The sequence below is a fragment of the Triticum urartu genome, chromosome 6 (assembly GCF_003073215.2).
Source record: "Triticum urartu cultivar G1812 chromosome 6, Tu2.1, whole genome shotgun sequence".
Taxonomy (NCBI): Eukaryota; Viridiplantae; Streptophyta; class Magnoliopsida; order Poales; family Poaceae; genus Triticum; species Triticum urartu.
Genome location: NC_053027.1, coordinates 465149132 through 465175571, shown reverse-complemented (window position 1 = coordinate 465175571; position 26440 = coordinate 465149132). Strand labels below are relative to the sequence as shown.

Sequence of the window (26440 nt, the reverse complement as noted above, 5' to 3'; positions counted from 1 at the left end):
GGAGCACGCCCCCCTTTCGGCCATTGTTTTACTACGGGGAAGACAGGACAAGATAGGACGGGATCTGGCGGTGGATGAACCATAGAGGTGGAGGGTGAACGACGCTAGGGAGGGCGGAGCAGGAGTACTGTAGTCAAGCCGGTGAAGGAGCACTGGAGTAGTCTAGGCGGCGTGCATGTGTCTTTATGGACGAACGGGTCCGGGAGCCCCTGTGTGGGTTCTTTTTGATTTTCCAAGGGCCATTTCATCCTTTTTTTTACAGGAAAGGGCCATTTCATCCCTCCCATCTCTAATTGACATAGTAATCACTATTTCTATATCTATGTATAGTACTCCCTCTATGATTTAAACGATATATTAGTTTACAGAGGTAGTACTATATAGAGAGTCCAGATACATAGAGCATCTAATGAAAAATCAGATATTTTGTATGTGTGTGTCCATATACTTATTTATAGGAGGGGGGGAGAGAGAGAGAGAGACGACCGGGCAAACACACCTATTGATTGGCTCCTCAATTTCTCTAGCGGGCCCAACAGAAGTCACTATTGTAATTAATTTTTTGTTTTTTAATATTTACTGTCCAATCTTCACGTGCCTATGTTGCAATGCAGCCCCACCTTTTATGTACAAAAAAAATTGTGATTTCATTGATAAACCAATAAGCCTTTACTTGAGTAAGTGATTTTTATTTAGATGGATAAATCATTGACAGACTTTAACAATCCCATTAATATGGGCAACTAATCTCGGGCTAATGTACCAGAATATTTATATCGAGTTGCAACGCTCTGTCAACTATTTAGTAATTGATTAAAGAGTGATGGTTATTGTGGGGGACCCCCTATATGGTCGAAGCCACCGATCGTACATGCAACAATGATTCCATAATTAGTGTGTCACTGCGCACAACTGATAGTTTAAAAGTTTACATCCATTACATAATGTCTTTCACAAATAGGACCATCATGGCCAAGTCTTGCATAAATAAAGCCATGGGGGCTAGTCTCCAACAAAACATAAGCAGCGGAAATCATCTTGATGCCCTCTGTGCAAAACCTGATCCAGAAGACCGCGGACATATGCCATTTCTATGTGACCGGGCAACGGAGGTGTGGAGCGCCCTTGGCCTGGGAGAAATGGTGGCGTCCGTTGCCACTTTTGCACCTTTCTGGCACGGCTGTGTTGGAGGAGCTTCTGTGCTCCGATAGAGCTTTGCTACACCTACGTGAGATTACGGGGTCAAGGGGGTTACGGCGGTGGTTTGATTAGTGGGAAAGGTAATTACGTAGGTTTATATATAAATAAACCTTTCGTAAGCCTAGCATTTTTGGCTCAGATATAGCTGAAGGAATTCCACTCCCGAGAGGAACCAATTGAGCGTCTAGCATTTTTGGCTCGGATATAGCTGAAGGAATTCCACTCCCGAGAGAGGACCCAATTGAGCTTGTAATGGTTGCAGCACATGGTTCATTTGGTACTCCATTCGTCCCATAATATAATATAAGTGCGTTTTTTACACCATTAATATCAAAAACGCTCTTATATTATGAGATGAAGGGAGTAGGAAGGTCACACATGCGGATTACCTGAGCGTGCCACAATCAGCATCAGGGCCATGGTAACCAATAGTTTGGCCAGAAGATTACAACCGTCAGTTAGAGAGCAAGCATGGTCATATGGCTAGTGTCATATAAAAATGTATAAAAAACTTTGGGCCGTACGTCTAGTGTCATAAAAATCCAATATTATTTATCACCGGATCACTTTTTATTTTCCTTCTGTATCGACATGTGTGTGATCAATGAAACAGGGAGTTGAAGCGGCCCAATTCCAACGCACAGAGAACAACACTGCTATCCTATGTATACAAGACAATCGCTACTGTCTACAGATCAACAAATTGCAGGCCAAATTGCTTCAGTGTAAATCATAACTGGTTGTATGATGCTGCTATCATATGTCTGGTCCAAATTGCTGCTGTCTGTGCTGATTGGATCTATGTTTGATCAGATACAGTACACCAAAAAATTGGATTTGGTATCCTGAGTTCAGAAAATGCTGCACCACAATTGCTCACAGCTACAGAAAAATCTGCAAAGCTCGCCCTAAAATAGTCTAACGAATGAATCAGTCTGCCCGCGCGTTCCTTCAATCAAGCAATGTATGTACAGGGGACCATACCGCTGGTCAGCAAATCTTTGGTCATTCAGTATTATGCACATGGGTTGTCACGGATGAATGATCCTATCTGGTGTTCGAGAGTTGCTTGGATGCAAGGCTGAACATCTCCTTTAGGCGAGCAGATGAGCTGGAAAGAACATTCTTCTCGATTCTCTTCTGATGCCTGGTGGTCTTTGACCATTCAATTCCAAGATAGACTTGGACACTGCACGCCTTTTGTTTAGGAGCAAGGTCTTCGATTTGATACTTTATATGAAGCTGCACATGCAAGTTAGGTGAACAGGTCATTACAGTGATTATTCTGATTTTATTCAGAAAGTTAGCAAGAACACAACTGATTTCTTTGAAATATCCAAAGGAGGAACTTGGTGCAATTGGCTGCATTAAGATGGAGGGTGCTTGTTGCAACGGAAGAAGGATGACAAAGGTGTCCTTCTTTTGTTTGGGGGGGGGGCTAATATGTTTCTTATCTCTAGTACAATCCTGCTGTTTTAGCTTGTATGTATGGCCTCTGCAAATTCTCTTCTCCGGATGGAAGAGATGTCGTGCCTGGTTCCATCTTTAATCAGGAAAATGGACAAAGGGACAAGCTAATAAAGATTGCTCACGAAATTATGCAATGCATGTCACATATACCTCATGGTAAACCTATACTCACATTGTTTAAAGTAATACTAAAGTTGGATCATTCACTGAAGCCGTTTCGTCTTTCGAACCAGCAGATGATATTTTTTATATTAAAAGCTGCCTGTAGTTTAGTACTAACCTTTTGAATCAAACAAATCCTCCATACAGGGATTTCAACAACAACAGAGCGTTTAGTCCCAAACAAGTTGGGGTAGGCTCATACAGGGATTTCAACAAACCCACTTAAAATTTAAGAAAATAAAATGATGCAACTTTAGTACAATAACCCACTTAAAATTTAAAAACAAATGGCAAGCGAGGGATGCAACTAGTTTTCAATGGCAGATGTTTCTTGAAGTGGTATCCCATTTAGATAGGTGTACTCTAAAGTCAAACTGGCTCACTAGTAAACACATGGTTTTATTTTTCTGAGATGTGAGCAGAAGTTTCAAGTATATTGACATACCGTGAAGAAGTCACCAAGAAGGACGCCTTGAAGTTCCATCACCTCTTCAATAATCCACCCTTTCTTATTGGGCATAGGAGATTTCAGCTGGGTCCCAGTCACTTCTCCTCCAACAGGAGACAACTTCCTGCTAAACTTGTAATGAATTTGTCTTTGATATTCGTCGGGTTTATCTGATTCCCATTGTGTAGCCGAGTATTTGAGGCATCCAACTTTCTCCATGACTTTCATCTCCAATGAACCTCCTTCGAACACCTCCAGAAGTGAATTCATCTGGCAAAAGACACATATACTTCAGTTAACCATCTGGCGATTAAAGTTCATCATAAGCAGTTCCAAAAATTGCAGCTGCAAATTTTACTGAACTTACATTAGCAGAAATGGTTGACGAGAAAACTTCACTCATCTGAAGGCTCTTGGAATCGTCAACACCAACAAAAATCCCACTGTCCTCACTCTGAAGTGTATTATTTTGAGATTGTTCCTCAGCAATCTGTACTTTAGACTCGGAGCTCAATGATCTTGCTTTCCATAACGCCATTATTGTCCTGTAAAGCACCAAAAAATAAGGGCAAGGGTAAAATAACAAGAACAATAATGTCATACGAATAGTCCAAGGTGCTATGTGTATCAATGCAGATATGTATTGATGGTCTAGGCTGGCGGTTGCTATAGGTAAACCTTTGAGTATTTTGGTGTTAGTGGAGCTAAAGCACTTCATTATTTAAGGAAGGTAGAGATTACCTATTGGCCACACTAAATGATGCGAAAGATTGCAGAGAAAACTTCAGCTTTCCACTCTCTACGCTCTTCGCACCATGCTTTGCATCCATGCCTCTACCTCTGTGAAGAGTTATTGCAAGGGATGGACTCCATGTCGATAGTGATGGGGGAATTGCCTGTATGTCCTCAATATCCTCCCATAGAAAGAAAAACTTTGTTTTCCGGCCAAACATGCTTGAATAAAATCCAATTATTCTTGGAGACAAGAAAAGATGGCCCTGAAATGAATATTGACTGAACCCTTAGCAAGCTATTTATTTGATATTCGTGTACTATTTGAAATTGCACATGTAATAACATGAAAATAATCTGAACTTTTATTTTCAATCCACATGTTAGAACTTGACAATCTGAGATGTTCATAGTTGATAAAAGGTCCCACATGCACAAGTTAGCAGCATGCAAACCAATGAATCACATATCAGGCCAGCATCCTTTTAAGAGTTTTTTTTTCAAAAGGCATTTATGAGAGTAACTGAATAAGGAGTTCAAAATTAGCAACTCTGCAAGTTAAGCTTATGTGTTTCGTGCTTCCTGGGTAAGATATGAATCAGAGAAGTTCAAGCCTTAGGGCCTTACGGGACAGTCGTGTCAGGCCTATATATACGTTGTGCGCTCAAGCAAAAAAGAATCAATATAGTCTCCCCATGATACTCTATATATGTTCCACTTCCAACTCCACCTTCCAAAACCCCAATTTCCCTTCAAGTCATGCCGTTTGGCCTTCCTCTACACTATAGTAATCTACTTGTGAACTAAGTTCAAAACAGTGTTAGGTCGCAATTCGAGAAGTACCTGTGTAGGCAATTTCCGCTTCAAGTAGCAGGTAAAACTGCTGATTAGAAATTCTTCTGCAGGCAGAGAGAAGAGCTCCTGGAATGCAGTATTAGTTCGAGGAGACCGCAACGTCATCTGGCAGCAGTAACCCAGATCAGACAAGGGGAAAATCACAAATTAACAGTATGCTTCGGCAATATGGGAAGGAAAGCACTCACCTTCTTACCAACTTCTTTCTCCATTTTGCTCAGATACTCAGTGACCATACCAGTGCCCTTTGAGTTGTTCAAGAAGATTCTTAGGTGTAACTTAGACTGCCTGGACTTAGCCAAGTTACCTTGAAGAGGAATCCATACATCCGCTAGCTCTGACAGATTTGATTTCACAAAGTTGATTTCAGCATGTCCAAGAGAGGTAACTTCGTCAAATGGTCCATCAAAATCATATACATGCACATTCATAACTGATGGAGGATCATCCATGGCATCAAACTCAAAGATATCTGCAACATTTATGAAAAATTATTTAGTTTCCAGATGCAGGTATATCACATGGCTCCATCTTTTCTACTAAAATGAGGAGTTCCCAAGTTAATCTTCCTCAGTGATATGTTTCGGAAGAAAAATCAGAAACTCTTCAACAGAACACATACCGTTCCACTGAGGTTCAAGTGTTTGGAACTTGATTGAGCTTGTTTTGGTTTTACCATTGCAAGTAAATACCACATAAGGATCAGAGAAACCAGTAGCATCGACTGGTGCCAAATTAGTTCCCTCAATTAAGGCAACAGTTAGCAACCATCCATCGCCTTGTGCTTTCACACCATGATCACCAACTGCGTGAGGGAAACTATTAGCCTAGCATAATCACATTCATGTCTACAAGATTCAATAGTGTACATAAAAAATAGTCAAATTACTATGGTATTTACCCATAAGTTTCCTTGAGGAAAAAAAAATGTCAGAAGTTCCATATTTCTTTTGCATCAAGAAAAATAAAAGATCCAAAAAAATGTGTATAACATGTTAGATATAGCCATGGTTTGTTAATAATGAGAATCTTGTATTTCCAAAGAGGTTCAGGTACATGCTTGCTGGAGATGCAAAATGATGAGAAGATAAAAACGGGGAAAATACCTTTTTGTTCTCTTGCCTGAAAAAAACACATGATTTTCTTAAATATGTGTTGCACCTGAAGAAACAATAGCCCGCCCATGACAATCTCACTGACAGAATCTGGCAAATCTAATCCAGGAAACTCAAGTCCCTGAACTGCACCTGAATTCACTAGTGAAACATGAACACCAATGTACAAGGCAACAAAAAGAGAGGACAAGACACCAAAGTTACAGAAGTATAAGAATGCTATCTTCCAATCAGACTCCTGCCCCCCTTGCAATGAAGCTAAGACCTGCTCCTTATCTGATCCAGCATCATCTACATCAATAGGCTTGATCTTCTCTGACAGTAGATCAGAGAACTGTGAATAATTTTGCTCCAAGCCTTGTCTTGCTCCATTTTCTATAATACTTTTCATCATAGTACTCTGAAGAAAATTCATGCGCCAAGAAATTACCAAATGTGAAGTCTGTTGCTCAGAATCAAGTTCAGGGCCTGGCATAATACGGAAAAGAACCTCTGTCCGAAAATAAGTACCACAAGGAACATCAGGAGTGCTAGCACTTAATAAAACTGAATACTCTTTTCCATCAGCCTTCAAATAAGATTGTTCCTCTGTTGCCTTTACAGCTTTAACCAATTTGGATGGTGCAGTTGTATAACTTATCACTCTCTTCAGGGACTCCCCATCATTATCAATTCTCCAGGGTTCAGTTTTGAAATCAGTACAACCCTGAAGCTGAACCAATGTTTGCCGAAAATCTGAATCTGGTGAGAAGAGAAGGTTATTCAAATCACTAGGTGACGTAAAATATGACTGGTTAACAAGAATTCCTTGTAAATTCACAGGCATTTCGACTTCTTCGTGCCTCGATTCAAAAGATCTCAATAGTTCAGCAAATGTAATCTCTGAAGAAATGTCACTATTTTGGCTTAAAGGAGCCTCAAATACTGCTGGTGCTTGCTGAACTTCTTCTAAATCCTCGGTCTTTGTCAATGATGTTGACGAAATATCATCATTTTTCTTGGCAAACATTTGATAGACACGATCAACAAGCGAGGGCTTGTCAAGCTTTTCTGTTTTAGAAGTTTCGGCTTCATTAGAAATTTCAGTAGGAATCCCATTAAACCTGTCCTCTGGATCTCTCACTTCGCCACATTTGTCATCTTCAGGGATTTCAGTTCCATCAGAAAAATACTCATTAACATTATCTTCTTTAGAAGCTTCATTTTCTTCATAAGCTAATGCCGCTGATGATGATCCTGCGCTTTGACTTGATTGCAATGAATCCTCTTTCTGTGTACCAGTTAGTTCAGTTGCAAGATCATCGGACCATGATCGTGTGGCCCCAGCTGTTTCTAAAGATATTGCAAGACAAATCTCCCCTGCAGGATGCAACGAAATAACAAAAAAAACAGCTAAGTGCCCAGCATATTTCGCACAATTACATAGTAAGTAGAATTCATGCCCTTGTAGATCTTACAGTTAGCAATAGATAAATGACTACATGCTGTAATTTCACGAAGTCAAATACTGAATCCATATGCAAAAAGACAAAGAAAAACATTACTTAACATTACAAACGTCCATGAGCAAATAGAGAAAAACTGGAAGTCGAAACAATTACCACAATTAATTGCCTTGTCACTCTTGGTCTTGGGAAGAAGCTGGTACCAGCGCGTACCGAGCGAGAAGTTCTCCGCGGCCAGAAGATCCTCCAGTGTCACCCTCACCTGGCCCAGGAAGTCATCGGTCCCGATCATGTCTTCATCATAGACATCTAACTTGAGCACCTCCCGGACATCGGCGACGACGAAGCTGAACTCCTGATCCCACTCCGGGTTCAGGTTCATCTTGACCACCTTGGTCTTGAACCGCTGCTTCCCAACCTGCAGTTTCACATACGGGTCGCTGAACCCGTTGAAATCCATGGCGCGCAGGTTGCGCGCTCCGATCACACGCACAGTCAGCCTCATCTTCGCCGGCGAACTTGCCTCAGGCCGCGCGAATCCCCCGACGAGAACCGCCCGGAAATGGCTTGCTCCTCTCCCGATCCCAAACAAACTCCGCCCCAAAAGAACCAAGAAACGGGCCAACTACCGCCGCCTCCCAAGAACCAATCCCAAGATCAAAGTGGCAAATCAAACTCCCATCAATTCTTTCTCGCCCGCCCGCCCGTTACCAATCCCGGCAAAGCAACAAGGCTGACAGGCACATCGGCCACTTTCCAGGTGCCAATCTCCGTCTCCAAATCCAGGACCCCCCCTGGATGTGGACGGACGCAGGAGGAGAACCAGATCAGACTTTGCACGCTCCGGGACGGACAGGGGAGGGGGGCGAGAAGAAGAAGAAGCAAGCAGACGAGAAATGGCAAGAAGATGAGGAAACCAAGTGATGGGAGCAACCAGCAGACCGCCAATATACTAGCTTCGCACGGCTCGAAGTCCTCTTCCTGGTTGGATTAAGTCAAAGGAAAACAACCCCGGGCACATGGACGCGAGATCTCGTCAACGACACACAAGCGAAATGGGGAGGAAGCGAGGGGTGGGATGGGGGAAAAAGGCATCGTGTTCTTGATGGTGCGCACTGTTAAATTATTGGCGGCGCATCTCCGTTTTTGGTGTGCTCCCGAGTCGGCGGTTCGGGGTCTCTTCGCCTTGTCTGTTTCTCCGGCTCTCGTCTCCCCGCGTTTGTAGTCGGTCGCCGTCGCGGCGTCGCTGTTGAGGAACTCGGGATTCCGGTGTGAAGTGGTGAGATTTCCCGTGATGGGTTTTCATGGGCAGGCCTCGAGTACAGGCACAGCTGCAGCTATCTTGATTGAATATGGTAAGAGACATGTCAGACAATCGATTCGCAACGGGTGGTCATGATTGAGTTATCCAGGCTTTGCCCCCTCCTGCAATTTAGGCAACAGAGTCCTTTTATGTCTAGAAATGGAAACCTTTCCCCTCTTGTTATGTTGTAGGCTGTGGTTTTCACTCTCTCCGAGATTTCAATGAAATTCACTGAATTTCGGTAATTTCAGTAGACATTGAAATATTTACATTTCGATCAAAATATTTCAGCAATTTCAGTAGTACACGGGCATTCACATGTTTTGAAATATTTAATTGAATTCAAATGAATATTTCTGCCCTTTGACCGAAATGCAAACCAAAATCAATGTAATCCACTGAATTTTGGTGAGGTCGGTTGGTGCTAAATTTTTTTCTGAAACTAAAAGTAAAAAAACAATAGTCGTACAACATTTGCCTTATACATTTGTGCATGCATATCGTGATGCCATTTCCTTGCATTTTACCCCCAAAATGGAAATCCCTACCTTGCTACATTGGTCCCCTGATCTTCACTTACAGGATGGCCACCGGTTTGGGTCATACAAATTTGATAGGAATTGAGTCTTGTAAAAACTTTGGGGTATTCGAACTTTATGATTCTAAAACGCGGTACATGAAAAATACATGATTGTGGTATCATATCCACTTGAATTTCATAGGATTTTGCCCGCGTCATGTTTGTTTGGTTAGGGCATCTCCAACGCTATCCCCTAAAACAAACACACTATCTATCTGTGTGCCACATACGGATGCGTCCGTGAACACGACACGGAAACCAGTCATCCAACTATAGTCATTAAATTTTCCCTATTTGTTCAACCCTGCCCATATACGCATTTCATCAAACACTTTAATATTCCGAGTTCCTCAATGGAGCATGATGTGCACTTGAGCATGGACGCACGGACACATGCCGCCAATGACAATGACGACCATGATGACACAAGCAACAACTTGTGATTGAGAGATTTGTTCCTAATGATTCAGAGAGTTTTTGCTTACTCTTTTGAATCATTTTTCTCTTTGTGAGTTGTTCATTGTGATTTTTTTTTGACAAAGGGTGGATTTTATTGACTCAGAATGAAGCATCAAGAAGATACAAACACAAGAGCACACATCCGACCTCTGCATAGCTAAGATGCACACAAAACACGCCGGCAAATAGCAAAATCATATACGACCAAAGCTATGCGTGTGCGTGGAAAAAAAGGAAAAAAGCGCCAAAGCGATCAAATTCGCGGCCAGTAAACTATAACAACGACCATATTCACATGATGCACTAACTAACTCATGACCCACACAGACGACGAGGTACTTCACCAACAACGCTTTCAGGAAGGGAGCAACGCTTAAGCGTCGTCATCCCCGGATCTGATCATCCGAGGCCAGGATCTAGGTTTTCACCCAAAAGAATTAGTTTGAGCATATTCGAATAATGCCTTCAACAAGGTAACGAGGTAAAACATCGCCATTGCCAAGTATACCCAACTCGGATTAGACTTAGGCTTTCACCCTGGAGCTCGAGACCAGGTGCTCGAGTAGCACCACTGTCAAAATCACTAATGTGTTGTCGCCACCACTTTTCCTCAATCCCAGCAGCTATATGTGACAGAGCTGCACAATCATCCCTTTGCGTCAAGTCGTCGTCCATAATTTACATCTCTTAGTCGAAGTCAACCACCAGATTTGTAGAGATGGAACTCTCTTGAAGACATTTCGATGGTCATTGTAACGAGGCCGACGTTGCTAGCCGGAGTGATGACCATAATATAGCCATACTGGCAAAACAATGCGGCACTCTGCCACCACCTCAACCTCGCGGCCACGGGAGGAGACCCCGGCACCCTGGACGACCGGCCGGTGCCGCAATCGCACTCCTAGGCACCACCACCAATGGATTTTAGAAGCAGGCTCCAGATCCACGGAGATGAGGGAGGAGTAGAATGATGCCACCAGCATGCCCGGGGTTGTCGGCTTGCCATGCCTTTGCCAGTGAGATGTAGCCGCGTCAAGGGAGGCCATATCCGGGCAGATCCAAGCCCCACGGCCCAAGCAACAGTTGTTGTCGCGAGATCAGCTGCCGATGCGACCTAGCCACGAAGCCTTCGTGTGTCTTGATCGAGAAGAATCGCGGCGCTCAGTGCATAACTCCCACGCCACCTTTGGAGGTGAGGCCCGCCACCACCCCGGTGAGGCCGGCGAGAGGAGGGCACCAAGGGGTGGAACTGGCAGCGGCGGGGTTGCGTTCCCCCATGACGCCCAAGACGAGCGACGCGGTGGTCATTTCAGTGTCCAGTATTTTCCTCGTGTTCCTTGTGATTCTAAGAGTTGTTCCCTGTGATTGAAAGATTTGTTATTGGTGATTGTGAGAGTTGTTCCCAATGAGTTACCATCCCCACGGGTCAGACGCTACATCCAAGAAGGGCAAGCTCTGAGATTTTTTTCATCCACGCACCCCGTGGCCAGGAGAACTCCATGGATCCTTGTGTGTGGATTTCGGTTTTTGCATTCATGGTTGCTGCCGAGGACTAGCTTGGGCCACGCGTGGTGCCCTCCATTTATCGTGCTTGTAGGAGAGAGAGGAGAAGAGGAGCACATGGTTGCTTTTGGTTGGACATGCGTGAAGGAATATGCCCTAGAGGCAATAATAAAATTGTATTTATATTTTCTATATCATGATAAATGTTTATTATTCATGCTAAAATTGTATTAATCGGAAACTTAGTACATATAGATACATAGACAAACAGAGTGTCCCTAGTATGCCTCTAATTGACTAGCTCGTTAATCAAAGATGGTTAAGTTTCCTGACCATAGACATGTGTTGTTCATTTGATGGACGAGATCACATCATTAGAGAATGATGTGATGGACAAGACCCATCCGTTAGCTTAGCATAATGATCATTTTAGTTTTTCTGCTATTGTTTCTTCATGACTTATACATGTTCCTCAGACTATGAGATTATGCAACTCCCGAATACCGGAGGAACACCTTGTGTGCTATCAAACGTCATAACGTAACTGGGTGATTATAAAAGATGCTCTACAGGTGTCTCCGACGGTGTTTGTTGAGTTGTGCATAGATCGATATTAGGATTTGTCACTCCGTGTATCAGAGAGGTATCTCTGGGCCCTCTCGGTAATGCACATCACTATGAGCCTTACAAGCAATGTGACTAATAAGTTAGTCATGGATTATGCATCACGGAACGAGTAAAGAGACTTGCCGGTGATGAGATTGAACTAGGTATGATGATACCAACGATCGAATCTCGCGCAAGTTACATACCGATGACAAAGGGAAACAACATATGTTGTTATGCGGTTTGGACCGATAAAGATCTTCATAGAATATATAGGAGCCAATATGAGCATCCAGGTTCCGCTATTGGTTATTGACCAGAGTATATGTCTCGGTCATGTCTACATAGTTCTCGAACCATAGGGTCCGCACGCTTAACGTTTGATGACGATTTGTATTATGAGTTTCGTGTTTTGATGAACCAAAGTTTGTTCGATGTCTTGGATGAGATCACAGACATGACGAGGAGTCTCGAAATGGTCGAGACATAAAGATTCATATATTGGAAGGCTACATTCGGACACGCAGAATGGTTCGGGTCGTTCGATAAGTTTCGGAGTACCGGGGGTTGACGACCCCCCCGAGGTTAATGGGCACCATGGGCCTTAATGGAGAAGAGAGAGGGCTGGCCAGGAGGTTGCGCCCCCCTTGCCTAAGTCCGAGTTGGAACAGGGGAGGGGGTGGCGCCCCCTCCTTCCTTCTCTCCTCTTCCTCCTTCCCTTCTTCTCCTACTTGTAATAGGAAAGGGGGGGACCGAATCCCTACTTGGACCGGGAGTACCAAGTAGGACTCCCCCCATGGCGCACCCCCTAGGGCCGGCCACCTCTCCTCCCCCTTTGTATACGTGGGAGTGGGAGGGGGGGTCATCCCAAAGGCACATCAAGTCTTCTCTTAGCCGTGTGCGGTGCCCCCCTCCACAGTTACACACCTCGTTCATATCGTCGTAGTGCTTAGGCAAAACCCCGCGCTAGTAACATCATCATCACCGTCATCACGCCGTCGTGCTGATGGAACTCTTCCTCATCCTCAACTGGATCAAAAGATCAAGGGACGTCATCGAGCTGAACATGTGCTGAACGCGGAGGTGCCGTACATTCGGTGCTTGGATCGGTTGGATCGCGAAGACATCCGACTACATCAACCGCGTTACTAAACGCTTCCGCTTTCGGTCTACGAGGGTACATGGACACACTCTCCCCTCTCGTTGCTATGCATCTCCTAGATAGATCTTGCGTGATCATAGGATTTTTTTTGAAATACTGCGTTCCCCATCAGTGGCATCCGAGCCAGGTCTATGTGTAAATGTTATATACACGAGTAGAACACAATGAGTTGTGGGCGATAATAGTCATACTGCTTGCCGGCAACGTCTTACTTTAATTCGGCAGTATTGTTGGATGAAGCGGCCCGAACCGACATTACATGACCGCGTTCATGAGACTGGTTCTACCGACGTGCTTCGCACACAGGTGGCTAGCGGGTGTCTATTTCTCTAGCTTTAGTTGAATCGAGTTCGACTACGCCCGGTCCTTGTTGAAGGTTAAAACAGCACACTTGACGAAAAATAGTTGTGGTTTTGATGCGTAGGTAAGAACGGTTCTTGCTAGAAGCCCGTAGCAGCCACGTAAAACATTGCAACAACAAAGTAGAGGACGTCTAACTTGTTTTTGCAGGGCATCTTGTGATGTGATATGGTCAAGACGTGATGATATAAATTGTTGTATGAGATGATCATGTTTTGTAACAGTTATCAGCAACTGGTAGGAGCCATATGGTTGTCGCTTTATTGTATAAAATGCAATCACCATGTAATTGCTTTACTTTATCACTAAGCGGTAGCGATAGTCGTAGAAGCAATAGTTGGCGAGACGACAATGATGCTACGATGGAGATCAAGGTGTCAAGCTGGTGACGATGGTGATCATGACAGTGCTTTGGAGATGGAGATCAAAGGCACAAGATGATGATGGCCATATCATATCACTTATTTTGATTGCATGTGATGTTTTTCTTTTGTGCATCTTATTTTGCTTAGTACGGCGGTAGCATTATAAGATGATCTCTCACTAAATTTCAAGGTACAGGTGTTCTCCATGAGTATGCACCATTGCTACAGTTCGTCGTGCCGAGACACCACGTGATGATCGGGTGTGATAAGCTCTACGTTCACATGCAACGGGTGCAAGCCAGTTTTGCACAAGCAGAATACTCAGGTTAAACTTGACGAGCCTAGCATATGCAGATATGACCTCGGAACGCTGAGACCGAAAGGTCAAGCGTGAATCATATAGTAGATATGATCAACATAGTGATGTTCACAATTGAAAACTTCTCCATCTCATGTGATGATCGGACATGGTTTAGTTGATATGGATCACGTGATCATTTGGATGACTAGAGGGATGTCTATCTAAGTGGGAGTTCTTAAGTAATATGATTAATTGAACTTTAATTTATCATGAACTTAGTACCTGATAGTATTTGCATGTCTATGTTGTTGTAGATAAATGGCCCGTGCTACTGTTCCTTTGAATTTTATCCGTAACTTGAGGATTATCCTCATTGCTGCACAGAAGAATTACGTCCTGGAAGCACCGCTAGGTGCAAAGCCCGCTGCAGGAGCGACACCAGATGTTATGAACGTCTGGCAGAGCAAAGCTGATGACTACTCGATAGTTCAGTGTGCCATGCTTTACGACTTAGAATCGGGACTTCAACGAAGTTTTGAACGTCATGGAGCATCTGAGATGTTCCAGGAGTTGAAGTTAATATTTCAAGCAAATGCCCGATTGGGAGATATGAAGTCTCCAATAAGTTCTACAGCTGCAAAATGGAGGAGAATAGTTCCGTCAGTGAACATACACTCAGAATGTCTGGGTACCACAACCACTTGACTCAACCAGGAGTTAATCTTCCTGATGATAGTGTCATTGATAGAGTTCTTCAATCACTGCCACCAAGCTACAAAAGCTTTGTGATGAACTATAATATGCAAGGGATGGATAGGACAATTCCCGAGCTCTTCGCAATGCTAAAGGCTGCGGAGGTAGAAATCAAGAAGGAGCATCAAGTGTTGATGGTCAACAAGACCACTAGTTTCAAGAAGGGCAAGGGGAAGAAGGGTAACTTCAAGAAGAATGGCAAGCAAGTTGCTGCTCAAGTGAAGAAGCCCAAGTTTGGACCCAAGCGGATAAGAAGGATGGCAAAGTGAAAGATATATTTTATATACATGTTATTGATGTGTACCTTACTAATGCTCGTAGTAGCGCCTGGGTATTTGATACTGGTTCTGTTGCTCATATTTGCAACTCGAAACAGGGGCTACGGATTAAACAAAGATTGGCTAAGGATGAGGTGACGATGCGCGTGGGAAATGGTTCCAAAGTCGATGTGATTGCCGTCGGCACGCTACCTCTACATCTACCTTTGGGATTAGTTTTAGACCTGAATAATTGTTATTTGGTGCCAGCGTTAAGCATGAACATTATATCTGGATCTTGTTTGATGTGAGACGGTTATTAATTTAAATCAGAGAATAATGGTTGTTCTATTTATATGAGTAATATCTTCTATGGTCATGCACCCTTGATGAATGGTTTATTTTTGTTGAATCTCGATAGTAGTGATACACATATTCATAGTATTGAAGCTAAAAGATACAAATTTAATAATGATAGTGCAACTTATTATGGCACTGCCATTTAGGTCATATTGGTGTAAAGCGCATGAAGAAACTCCATGCTGATGGGCTTTTGGAATCACTTGATTATGAATCAGTTGATGCTTGCGAACCATGCCTCATGGGCAAGATGACTAAGACTCCATTCTCCGGAACAATGGAGCGAGCAACAGACTTATTGGAAATAATACATAATGATGTATGCGGTCCGATGAGTGTTGATGCTCGCGGCGGGTATCATTATTTTCTGACCTTCACAGATGATTTGAGCAGATATGGGTATATCTACTTAATGAAACATAAGTCTGAAACATTTGAAAAGTTCAAAGAGTTTCATAGTGAATTGGAAAATCATCGTAACAAGAAAACAAAGTTTCTACGATCTTATCATGGAGGTGAATATTTGAGTTATGAGTTTGGTCTTCATTTGAAACAATATGGAATAGTTTCGCACTCATGCCACCTGGAACACCACAGCGTAATGGTGTGTCCGAACGTCGTGACCGCACATTATTACATATGGTGCGATCTATGCCGTCTCTCACTAATTTACTGCTATGGTTTTGGGGTTATGCTTTAGAGATGGTTGCATTCATGTTAAATAGGGCACCATCGAAATCCATTGAGACGACACCATATGAACTGTGGTATGGCAAGAAACCCAAGTTGTCATTTTTTAAAGTTTGGGGCTGCGATGCTTATGTGAAAAAGTTTCAACTTGATAAGCTCGAACCCAAATCGGAGAAATGTGTTTTCATAGGATACCCAAAGGAGACTGTTGGGTACACCTTCTATCACAGATCCGAAGGCTAGATGTTCATTGCTAAGAATGGATCCTTTCTAGAGAAGGAGTTTCTCTCGAAAGAAGTGAGTGGGAGGAAAGTAGAACTTGATGAGGTAATTGTACCTTCTCCCTTATTGGAAAGTAGTTCGTCATAGAAATCAGTTACACTGATTCCTACAACAATTAGTGAGGAAGCTAATGATGATGACCATGAAACTTCTGATCAAGTTACTATCGAACCTCGTAGGTCAACCAGAGTAAGATCCGCACCAGAGTGGTACGGTAATCCTGTTCTGGAGGTCATGTTACCTGACCATGACGAACCTACGAACTATGAGGAAGCGATGATGAGCCTAGATTCCGCGAAATGGCTTGAGGCCATGAAATCTGAGATGGAATCCATGTATGAGAACAAAGTATGGACTTTGGTTGACTTGCCCGATGATCGGCAAGCAATAGAGAATAAATGGATCTTCAAGAAAAAGACGGACGCTGACAGTAATGTTACTATCTACAAAGCTCGACTTGTTGTGAAAGGTTTTCGACAAGTTCAAGGAGTTGACTACGATGATACCTTCTCACCCGTAGCGATGCTTAAGTCTGTCCGAATAATGTTAGCAATTGCCGCATTTTATGATTACGATATTTGGCAAATGGATGTCAAAACTGCATTCCTTAATGGATATCTTAAAGAAGAGTTATATATGATGCAATCAGAAGGTTTTGTCGATCCAAAAGGTGCTAGCAAAGTGTGCAAGCTCCAGCGATCCATTTATGGACTGGTGCAAGCCTCTCGGAGTTGGAATATACGCTTTGATAGTGTGATAAAAGCATATGGTTTTATACAGACTTTTGGAGAAGCCTGTATTTACAAGAAAGTGAGTGGAAGCTCTTTAGCATTTCTGATATTATATGTGGACGACATATTGTTGCTCGGAAATGATACTGAATTTCTGAATGGCATAAAAGGGTACTTGAATAAGAATTTTTCAATGAAAGACCTCGGTGAAGCTGCTTATATATTGGGCATCAAGATCTATAGAGATAGATCAAGACGCTTAATTGGACTTTCACAAAGCACATACCTTGATAAAGTTTTGAAGAAGTTCAAAATGGACCAGTCAAAGAAAGGGTTCTTGCCTGTGTTACAAGGTGTGAAGTTGAGTCAGACTCAATGCCCGACCACTGCAGAAGATAGAGAGAAAATGAAAGTCATTCCCTATGCCTCAGCCATAGGTTCTATCATGTATGCAATGCTGTGTACTAGACCTGATGTGTGCCTTGCTATTAGTTTAGTAGGGAGGTACCAAAGTAATCCAGGAGTGGATCACTGGACAAAGGTCAAGAACATCCTGAAATACCTGAAAAGGACTAAGGATATGTTTCTCATTTATGGAGGTGACAAAGAGCTCGTCGTAAACGGTTACGTCGATGCAAGCTTTGACACTGATCTGGATGACTCTAAGTCGCAAACCGGATACGTATTTGTATTGAATGGTGGAGCTGTCAGTTGGTGCAGTTCCAAGCAGAGCGTCGTGGCGGGATCTACGTGTGAAGCGGAGTACATAGCTGCTTCGGAAGCAGCAAATGAAGGAGTCTGGATGAAGGAGTTCATATCCAACCTATGTGTAATACCTAGTGCATCGGGTCCAATGAAAATCCTTTGTGACAATACTGGTGCAATTTCCTTGGCAAAGGAATCCAGATTTCACAAGAGAACCAAGCACATCAAGAGACGCTTCAATTCCATTCGCGATCAAGTCAAGGAGGGAGACATAGAGATTTGCAAGATACTGATGACCCACAAGTATAGGGGATCTATCGTAGTCCTTTCGATAAGTAAGAGTGTCGAACCCAACGAGGAGCAGAAGAAAATGATAAGCGGTTTTCAGCAAGGTATTCTCTGCAAGCACTGAAATTATCGGTAACAGATAGTTTTGTGATAAGATAAATTGTAATGACCAACAAGTAATAAAAGTAAATAAGGTGAAGCAAGATGGCCCAATCCTTTTTGTAGCAAAGGACAGGCCTGGACAAACTCTTATATGAAGGAAAGCGCTCCCGAGGACACATGGGAATTATCGTTAAGCTAGTTTTCGTCACGCTCATATGATTCACGTTTGGTACTTTGATAATTTGATATGTGGGTGGACCGGTGCTTGGGTACTGTCCTTACTTGGACAAGCATCCCACTTATGATTAACCCCTATTGCAAGCATCCGCAACTACAATAGAAATATTAAAGTAAACCTAACCATAGCATGAAACATATGGATCCAAATCAGCCCCTTACGAAGCAACGCATAAACTAGGGTTTAAGATTCTGTCACTCTAGCAACCCATCATCTACTTATTACTTCCCAATGCCTCCCTCTAGGCCCAAACAATGGTGAAGTGTCATGTAGTCGACGTTCACATGACACCACTAGAGGGATGACAACATACATCTCATCAAAATATCGAACGAATACCAAATTCACATGACTACATATAGCAAGACTTCTCCCATGTCCTCAGGAACAAACGTAACTACTCACAAAGCATATTCATGTTCATAATCAGAGGGGTATGATCTTCCACCAAATAAACCAACTAGCATCAACTACAAGGAGTAATCAACACTACTAGCAACCCACATGTACCAATCTGAGGCTTTGGGACAAAGATTGGATACAAGAGATGAACTAGGGTTTGAGAGGAGATGGTGCTGGTGAAGATGTTGATGGAGATTGGCCCCCTCCCGATGAGAGGATCGTTGGTGATGACGATGGCGATGATTTCCCCCTCCCGTAGGGAAGTTTCCCCGGCAGAACAGCTCTGCCGGAGCCCTAGATTGGTTCCGCCAAGGTTCCGCCTCGTGGCGGCGGAGTTTCGTCCCGTGAGCTAGCTTATGATTTTTCCTCGGACGAAAGACTCCATATAGCAGAAGATGGGCATCGGAGAGCCACCAGGGGGGCCACGAGGCAGGGGGCACGCCCAGGGGTGTAGGGCGCACGCCCCACCCTCGTGGCCAGGGTGTGGGCCCCCTCTGGAACTTTCTTTGCTCAGTATTTTTCATATATTCCAAAAAATGACTTTCGTGAAGTTTCAAGACTTTTGGAGTTGTGCAGAATAGGTCTCTAATATTTGCTCCCTTTTCAGCCCAGAATTCCAGCTGCCGGCATTCCCCCTCTTCATGTAAACCTTATAAAATAAGAGAGAATGGGCATAAGTATTGAGACATAATGTGTAATAACAGCCCATAATGCAATAAATATCGATATAAAAGCATGATGCAAAATGGATGTATCAACTCCCCCAAGCTTAGACCTCGCTTGTCCTCACGCGAAAGCCAAAATCGAAAAATATGTCCACATGTTTGGAGGTAGTGGCGTCGATAAAAATTAAATACGGACATGAGGGCATCATGATCATTCTTAGAACATCAATATATATATATTGTCATATGATCTCTTATGCTAAAGTAACAATTCAGTCACAATTTCAAGTATGAATCATAAACTTCATTGAAAACTAACAAACTATAATCTCAGTCATTGAAGCAATTGCAATTTATCATAACATAGGAAAGAGTCAATATGAGAGCTTTTCAGCAAGTCCACATACTCAACTATCATTTAGTCTTTCACAATTGCTAACACTCACGCAATACTTATGGGTATGGAGTTTTAATCGGACACAGAGAAAGATAGGGGCTTATAGTGTTGCCTCCCAACTTTTTACCTCAAGGGTAATGTCAACAATAATAATTCATGCAAACCCACATCCAATTAGCCATATATATCAGGATCTTTCCAACACATTGTGCTTGCCAAAGGATAAAATGTAAAAAGGAAAGGTGAAGATCACCATGACTCTTATATAAGGTAGAAGATAAAAGTAAAAGATAGGACCTTCACACAGGGAAGTAGAGGTTGCCATGCGCTTTTATGGTTGGATGCACAAAACCTTAATGCAAAAGAACGTTACTTTATATTGCCACTTGTGATATGGACCTTTATTATGCAGTCCATCGCTTTTATTTCTTCCATATCACAAGATCGTATAGATCTTATTTTCTCCACATTAATAAGTCATATATATTTAGAAGGAAATTTTTATTGCATGCACCGATGACAACTTACTTGAAGGATCTTACTCAATCCATAGGTAGGTATGGTGGACTCTCATGGCAAAACTGGGTGTAGGGATATTTGGAAGCACAAGTAGTATTTCTACTTGGTGCAAAGAACTTGGCTAGCATGAGAGGGAAAGGCAAGCTCAACATGTTGGATGATCCACGAGAATATAATTTATCTCAGATGCAAGAAAACATAACCCATTATGTTGTCTTCCTTGTCCAACGTCAACTCTTTAGCATATCATACATTAATGAGTGCTCACAATCATAAAAGATGTCCAAGATAGTATATTTATATGTGAAGACCTCTCTTTCTTTATTACTTCCTATTAATTGCAACGATGACCAAAACTATGTTTGTCAACTTTCAACAACTTTATTCATCATACTCTTTATATGTGAAGCCATTACTCTCCATAAGACCCATATGATCTCTTTATTTATTTTTATTCTTTCTCTTTTATTTTATTCCCTTAAGATTATAGCAAAATAATCAAGCCCTTGACTCAACACTAATCTTTATTATATAGCTCACGGACTCGATTACATAGAAGGATCATAAAGCAAAACTCACAACTAGATCATACTAAAACTTTATTCTACTAGATCAAGATATTATCAAAAGGATCGAACTAAGGAAAACGGTAAAGATAAAAGTTGTGATGGTGATACGATACCGGGGCACTCCCCCAAGCTTGGCAGTTGCCAAGGGGAGTGCCCATACCCGATGCTCAGTTCTTCTTTGTTGGTGAAGAAGGTGTTGACGATGATGGATAGTCGCACATCGAGTGTAGGAGATCCTCCAATTTGTGGATAATGCCCTTGAGTGCGATGATATGCTCCTTCAAAAAAATATTTGCACTTGTGAGATACTTGTTTTGAATGCGAGCTAACTCAATCGTCTTGAAAGCTTCAATCTCTGTTGGGATAAAGAGATTCTGGTGAGGTTGAAGGATGTTTTCTTCTGCTACTGCCGGGACTTGATCCCTCATGGCCTTCTTGATCCCATCATCCTTGTTGATCTTTCCGGGTTCTTCTCTCTTCAGCTCTATCTTCATTAGCCAAGCATCGTTTCCCTCATTGTTGGAGGAGGAGGGAGACGACATGATGCATGGCCTTGACAACCCTGGTAGAAGACAGCTCAAAACAAAAACATGAGATATTTGCGTGATATGGTGGTCAAAACCTTCAGGAGATCATATAATGAATTTTTACCGACCAAAAGAAGTATCGTGCAAGAAAATGGAGTCCGGAGAGCGCACGAGGTGCCCATGAGGCAGGGGTGCGCCCAGGGGGTAGGGCGCGCCCTCCACCCTCGTGGAAGCCTCGTGTCCTTTCCGGTCTGCTTCTTATTTTCCTATTTTCTTAAATATTCCAAAACGGAGAAAAATTTCCATTAGAAATGCTTTGGAGTCGGTTTACTTACCGTACCACATACCTATTCCTTTTCGGAGTCTGAAACATTCTGGAAAGTGTTCCTTATGTATTCCTCCGGGGTTACGGTTTCAATAACATTAGTTTCAACATTTATAGGATTACCTGAGATATAAGGTTTGATTCTTTGGCCGTTCACCACTCTCGGATTTGTGCCTTCAAAGTTGTTGATTTTTATGGCACCGGAATGGTAGACCTCCTCGATAACGTGAGGACCTTCCCATTTAGAGAGAAGTTTGCCTACAAAAAATCTTAAACGAGAGTTGTATAATAATACATAATCACCTACATTAAACTCACGTTTTTGTATCCTTTTATCATGCCATCTTTTAACTTTTTCTTTAAACAGCTTGGCATTTTCATAGGCCTGGGTTCTCCATTCATCAAGTGAGCTAATGTCAAAAAGCCTCTTCTCACCGGCAAGTTTGAAATCATAGTTGAGCTCTTTAATAGCCCAATATGCCTTATGTTCTAATTCAAGAGGTAAGTGACATTCTTTACCATAAACCATTTTATACGGAGACATACCCATAGGATTTTTATATGCAGTTCTATATGCCCATAATGCATCATCAAGTTTCTTGGTTCAATAACAAGTGAATAATTAATAGGCATTTCTTGATGTCTACTAATATTACCAATTATTTGACATTCATCACAAGACAAGACAAACTTACGGGCATCCTTGAAGAGAGTGGGCCAATAAAAACCGGATTGTAATACCTTATGTGTAGTTCTATCTCAGCATGGTGTCCTCCATAAGCTTCAGAGTGACACTGGGTAGGATCTGTTCCCGTTTTTGCTCAGGTACACATCGTCTAATAACACCATCTACTCCTTCTTTATAAAGATGTGGGTCATCCCAGAAGTAATGTCTTAAATCATAGAACAACTTTTTCTTTTGCTGGTATGTGAAACTAGGTGGTACAAATTTAACAACAATATAATTAGCATAATCAGCATACCATGGAGCAGTTCGAGAAGCATTTATGACATTTAATTGTTCATTAGTAAAGCTATCATCAATAGGTAGTGGGTCATCAAGAACATTCTCTAACCTAGACAAGTTGTCTGCAACGGGGTTCTCAGCTCCCTTTCTATCAATAATATGCAAATCAAATTCTTGTAGCAGGAGAACCCATCTAATAAGTCTAGGTTTAGCATCTTTCTTTTCCATAAGATATTTAATAGCAGCATGATCAGCGTGGATAGTTACTTTAGAATCAACAATATAAGGTCAGAACTTATCACAAGCAAATATAACTGCTAAAAATTCTTTTTCAGTAGTAGCATAATTTCTCTGGGCATTGTCTAGAGTTTTACTAGCATATTGAATAACATTTAATTTCTTATCAACTCTTTGCCCTAGAACAACACCTACAACATAGTCGCTAGCATCACACATGATTTCAAAGGGTAAATTCCAATCAGGTGGCTGAACAATAGGTGCAAAAATCAAAGCTTTCTTAAGTACCTCGAATGCTTCTACACAATCATCATCAAAGACAAAAGGAATATCTTTTTTTGTAATAGATTAGTCAGAGGCCGAGAAATTTTAGAAAAGTCCTTAATGAACCTCCTATAAAAACCGACATGACCTAGAAAACTTCTTATACCTTTGGTGTCCTTGGGACACGACATCTTTTCAATAGCATCAACTTTAGCTTTGTCAACTTCAATACCTCTTTCAGAAATTTTATGCCCCAAGACAATACCTTCATTAACCATAAAGTGGCACTTCTCCCAATTCAAGACAAGATAAGTTTCTTCACATCTCTGCAAAACTCAATCAAGGTTGCTCAAGCAATCATCAAAAGAGGATCCATAAACGGAGAAATCATCCATGAAAACCTCACAAATCTTTTCACAAAAGTCAGAGAATATAGCCATCATGCATCTTTGAAAGGTAGCAGGTGCATTACATAAACCGAAAGGCATATGTCTATAAGAAAAAGTACCGAAAGGGCAAGTAAAGGTGGTCTTTTCTTGATCCTCAACTGACATAGGTATTTGAGAGAAACCAGAGTAACCATCTAGAAAGCAAAAGTGTGTATGTTTGGATAATCTTTCTAGCATTTGATCAATAAAAGGCAAAGGGTAATGATCTTTTTAGTAGCTTTATTTAATTTGCGGAAATCAATTACCATCCTATAACCTGTAATAATTCTTTGCGGGATCAATTCATCTTTATCATTAGGAATGACAGTAATACCTCCCTTCTTAGGGACACAATGGACAGGACTTACCCACTGACTATCAGCAACGGGATAAATTATACCTGCCTCAAGGAGCTTTAATATTTCCTTTCTTACCACTTCTTTCATCTTAGGATTTAGCCGTCGTTGGTGATCAATAACTGGTTTGGCGTCTTTCTCCAAATTTATTTTGTGTTGACATAGAGTGGGACTAATGCCCTTAAGATCATCAAGAGTATATCCAATAGCAGCACGGTGCTTCTTCAGAGTTTTCAATAATTTCTCTTCCTCCTTGTCTGAAAGGTTAGCACTAATAATAACAGGATATATCTTCTTTTCATCGAGATAAGCATATTTAAGAGTATCAGGTAACGGTTTAAGCTCAAACACGGGATCACCCTTGGGTGGAGGAGGATCCCCTAGGATTTCAACAGGCAAGTTGTGTTTTAGAATAGGTCCCTGTTTAAAGAATACTTCATCTATTTCCCTTCTTTCATTCATAAACATATCATTTTCATGGTCTAGCAAATATTGTTCTAAAGGATCAGTAGGAGGCACGGCAATAGAAGCAAGACCAATAATTTCATCTTTACTAGGCAATTATTTATCATGGGGTTGTCTATGAAATTTAGCAAAATTAAACTCATGAGACATATCCCCTAAATCAACAGAAACAATATCCTTATTGCAGTCTATCTTAGCATTAACAGTATTCAAGAAGGGTCTACCAAATATAATGGGACAAAAGCTATCTTGTGGGGAACCAAGAACAAGAAAATCAGCAGGATATTTAACCTTCCCACACAAGACTTCAACATCTCTAACAATCCCAACGGGTGAAATAGTATCTCTATTGGCAAGCTTAATTGTAACATCAATCACTTCAATCTCAGCACGTGTAATGTCATGCATAATTTCTTTTATATAAGGAATGAGGTATTGCACTAGCACTAGCACCCATATCACATAAGCCATGATAACAATGATCTCCTATTTTAACAGAAATAACAGGCATGCCTACAACCGGCCTATGTTTATTTTAGTATCAGGTCTAGCAATTCTAGCAGCTTCATCACAAAAGTAAATAACATGCCCATCAATATTATCAGCCTATAGATCCTTAACCATAGCAATATTAGGTTCAACTTTAATTTGTTCAGGAGGTTTGGGTGTCTTAATATTACTCTTGTTGACTACAGTTGAAGCTTTAGCATGATCCTTTATTCTAACAGGGAAATGTGGTTTCTCAATATAAGTAGTAGGAACAACAGGATCATCATAAGTGATAGTCTTTTCTTCAACTTTAATAGGTGCAACTACTTTTACTTCAATGGGAAGATTATATTTAAACCACCTCTCCTTAGGGAGATCAACATGAGTAGCAAATGATTCACAGAAAGAAGCTACTATCTCAAAGTCAAGTGCATATTTAGTGCTAAATTCACGGAAAGCATCGGTATCCATAAAAGATTTAACACAATCAAACTTAGGTGTTATACCTGACCCCTTACCTTCGCCGAGATCCCAATCTTCAGCGTTGCGTTTAATTCTTTCCAATAAATCCCATTTGAATTCAATAGTCTTCATCATAAAAGATCCAGTACAAGAAGTATCGAGCATGGAGTGATTACTGAGAGAAAGCCGAGCATAATTTTTTTGAATAATCATTTCTCTTGAGAGCTCATGATTGGGGCATGAATATAACATTGACTTAAGCCTCCCCCAAGCTTGAGCGATGCTTTCTCCTTCGCGAGGCCAAAAATTATAACAAGTGGATAATTCATAGGCATTTCTTGACGTCTACTAATATTACCAATTATTTGACATTCATCACAAGACAAGACAAACTTACGGGCATCCTTGAAGAGAGTGGGCCAACAAAAACCGGATTGCAATACCTTATGTGTAGTTCTATCTCCAGCATGGTGTCCTCCATAAGCTTCAGAGTGACACTTGCGTAGGATATGTTCCTGTTCATAATCGGAGGGGTATTAATATGCATAATGGATCTGAAGATATGATCTTCCACCAAATAAACCAACTAGCATCAACTACAAGGAGTAATCAACACTACTAGCAACCCACATGTACCAATCTGAGGCTTTGGGACAAAGACTGGATACAAGAGATGAACTAGGGTTTGAGAGGAGATGGTGCTGGTGAATATGTTGATGGAGATTGACCCCCTCCCGATGAGAGGATCATTGGTGATGACGATGGCGATGATTTCCCCCTCTCGGAGGGAAGTTTCCCCGGCAGAACAGCTTTGCCAGAGCCCTAGTTTGGTTCCGCCAAGGTTCCGCCTCGTGGCGGTGGAGTTTCGTCCCGTGAGCTAGCTTATGATTTTTCCT

At 41.8% G+C, this 26440-nt stretch overlaps 1 protein-coding gene across 1 annotated transcript; it reads right to left on the bottom strand.

Annotated features, from left to right (window-relative positions):
• Nucleotides 1–1730: 1730 nt before the first annotated feature.
• LOC125514245 (C2 and GRAM domain-containing protein At1g03370-like) lies at nucleotides 1731–8732 on the bottom strand. The gene is made up of 9 exons (XM_048679537.1): nucleotides 7584–8732; nucleotides 5974–7341; nucleotides 5490–5672; nucleotides 5056–5339; nucleotides 4856–4972; nucleotides 4022–4278; nucleotides 3648–3825; nucleotides 3278–3550; nucleotides 1731–2442 (listed from the first exon to the last, which is right to left on the bottom strand). Exons 1-9 carry the CDS (start codon nucleotides 7930–7932, stop codon nucleotides 2248–2250), a joined length of 3204 nt encoding a protein of 1067 aa, XP_048535494.1. The 5' UTR covers nucleotides 7933–8732; the 3' UTR covers nucleotides 1731–2247.
• Between the last annotated feature and the right edge of the window lie 17708 nt (nucleotides 8733–26440).

Coding starts and splice junctions, on each gene's coding strand:
- LOC125514245 (XM_048679537.1), bottom strand. CDS start 7,932: ATGAGGCTGACTGTGCGTGTGATCGGAGCGCGCAACCTGCGCGCCATG. Junction 5,340..5,489: donor ACTTGAACCTCAGTGGAACG/GTATGTGTTCTG, acceptor TAAATGTTGCAG/ATATCTTTGAGTTTGATGCC. Junction 3,826..4,021: donor TCATTTAGTGTGGCCAATAG/GTAATCTCTACC, acceptor GGTGCTTTACAG/GACAATAATGGCGTTATGGA.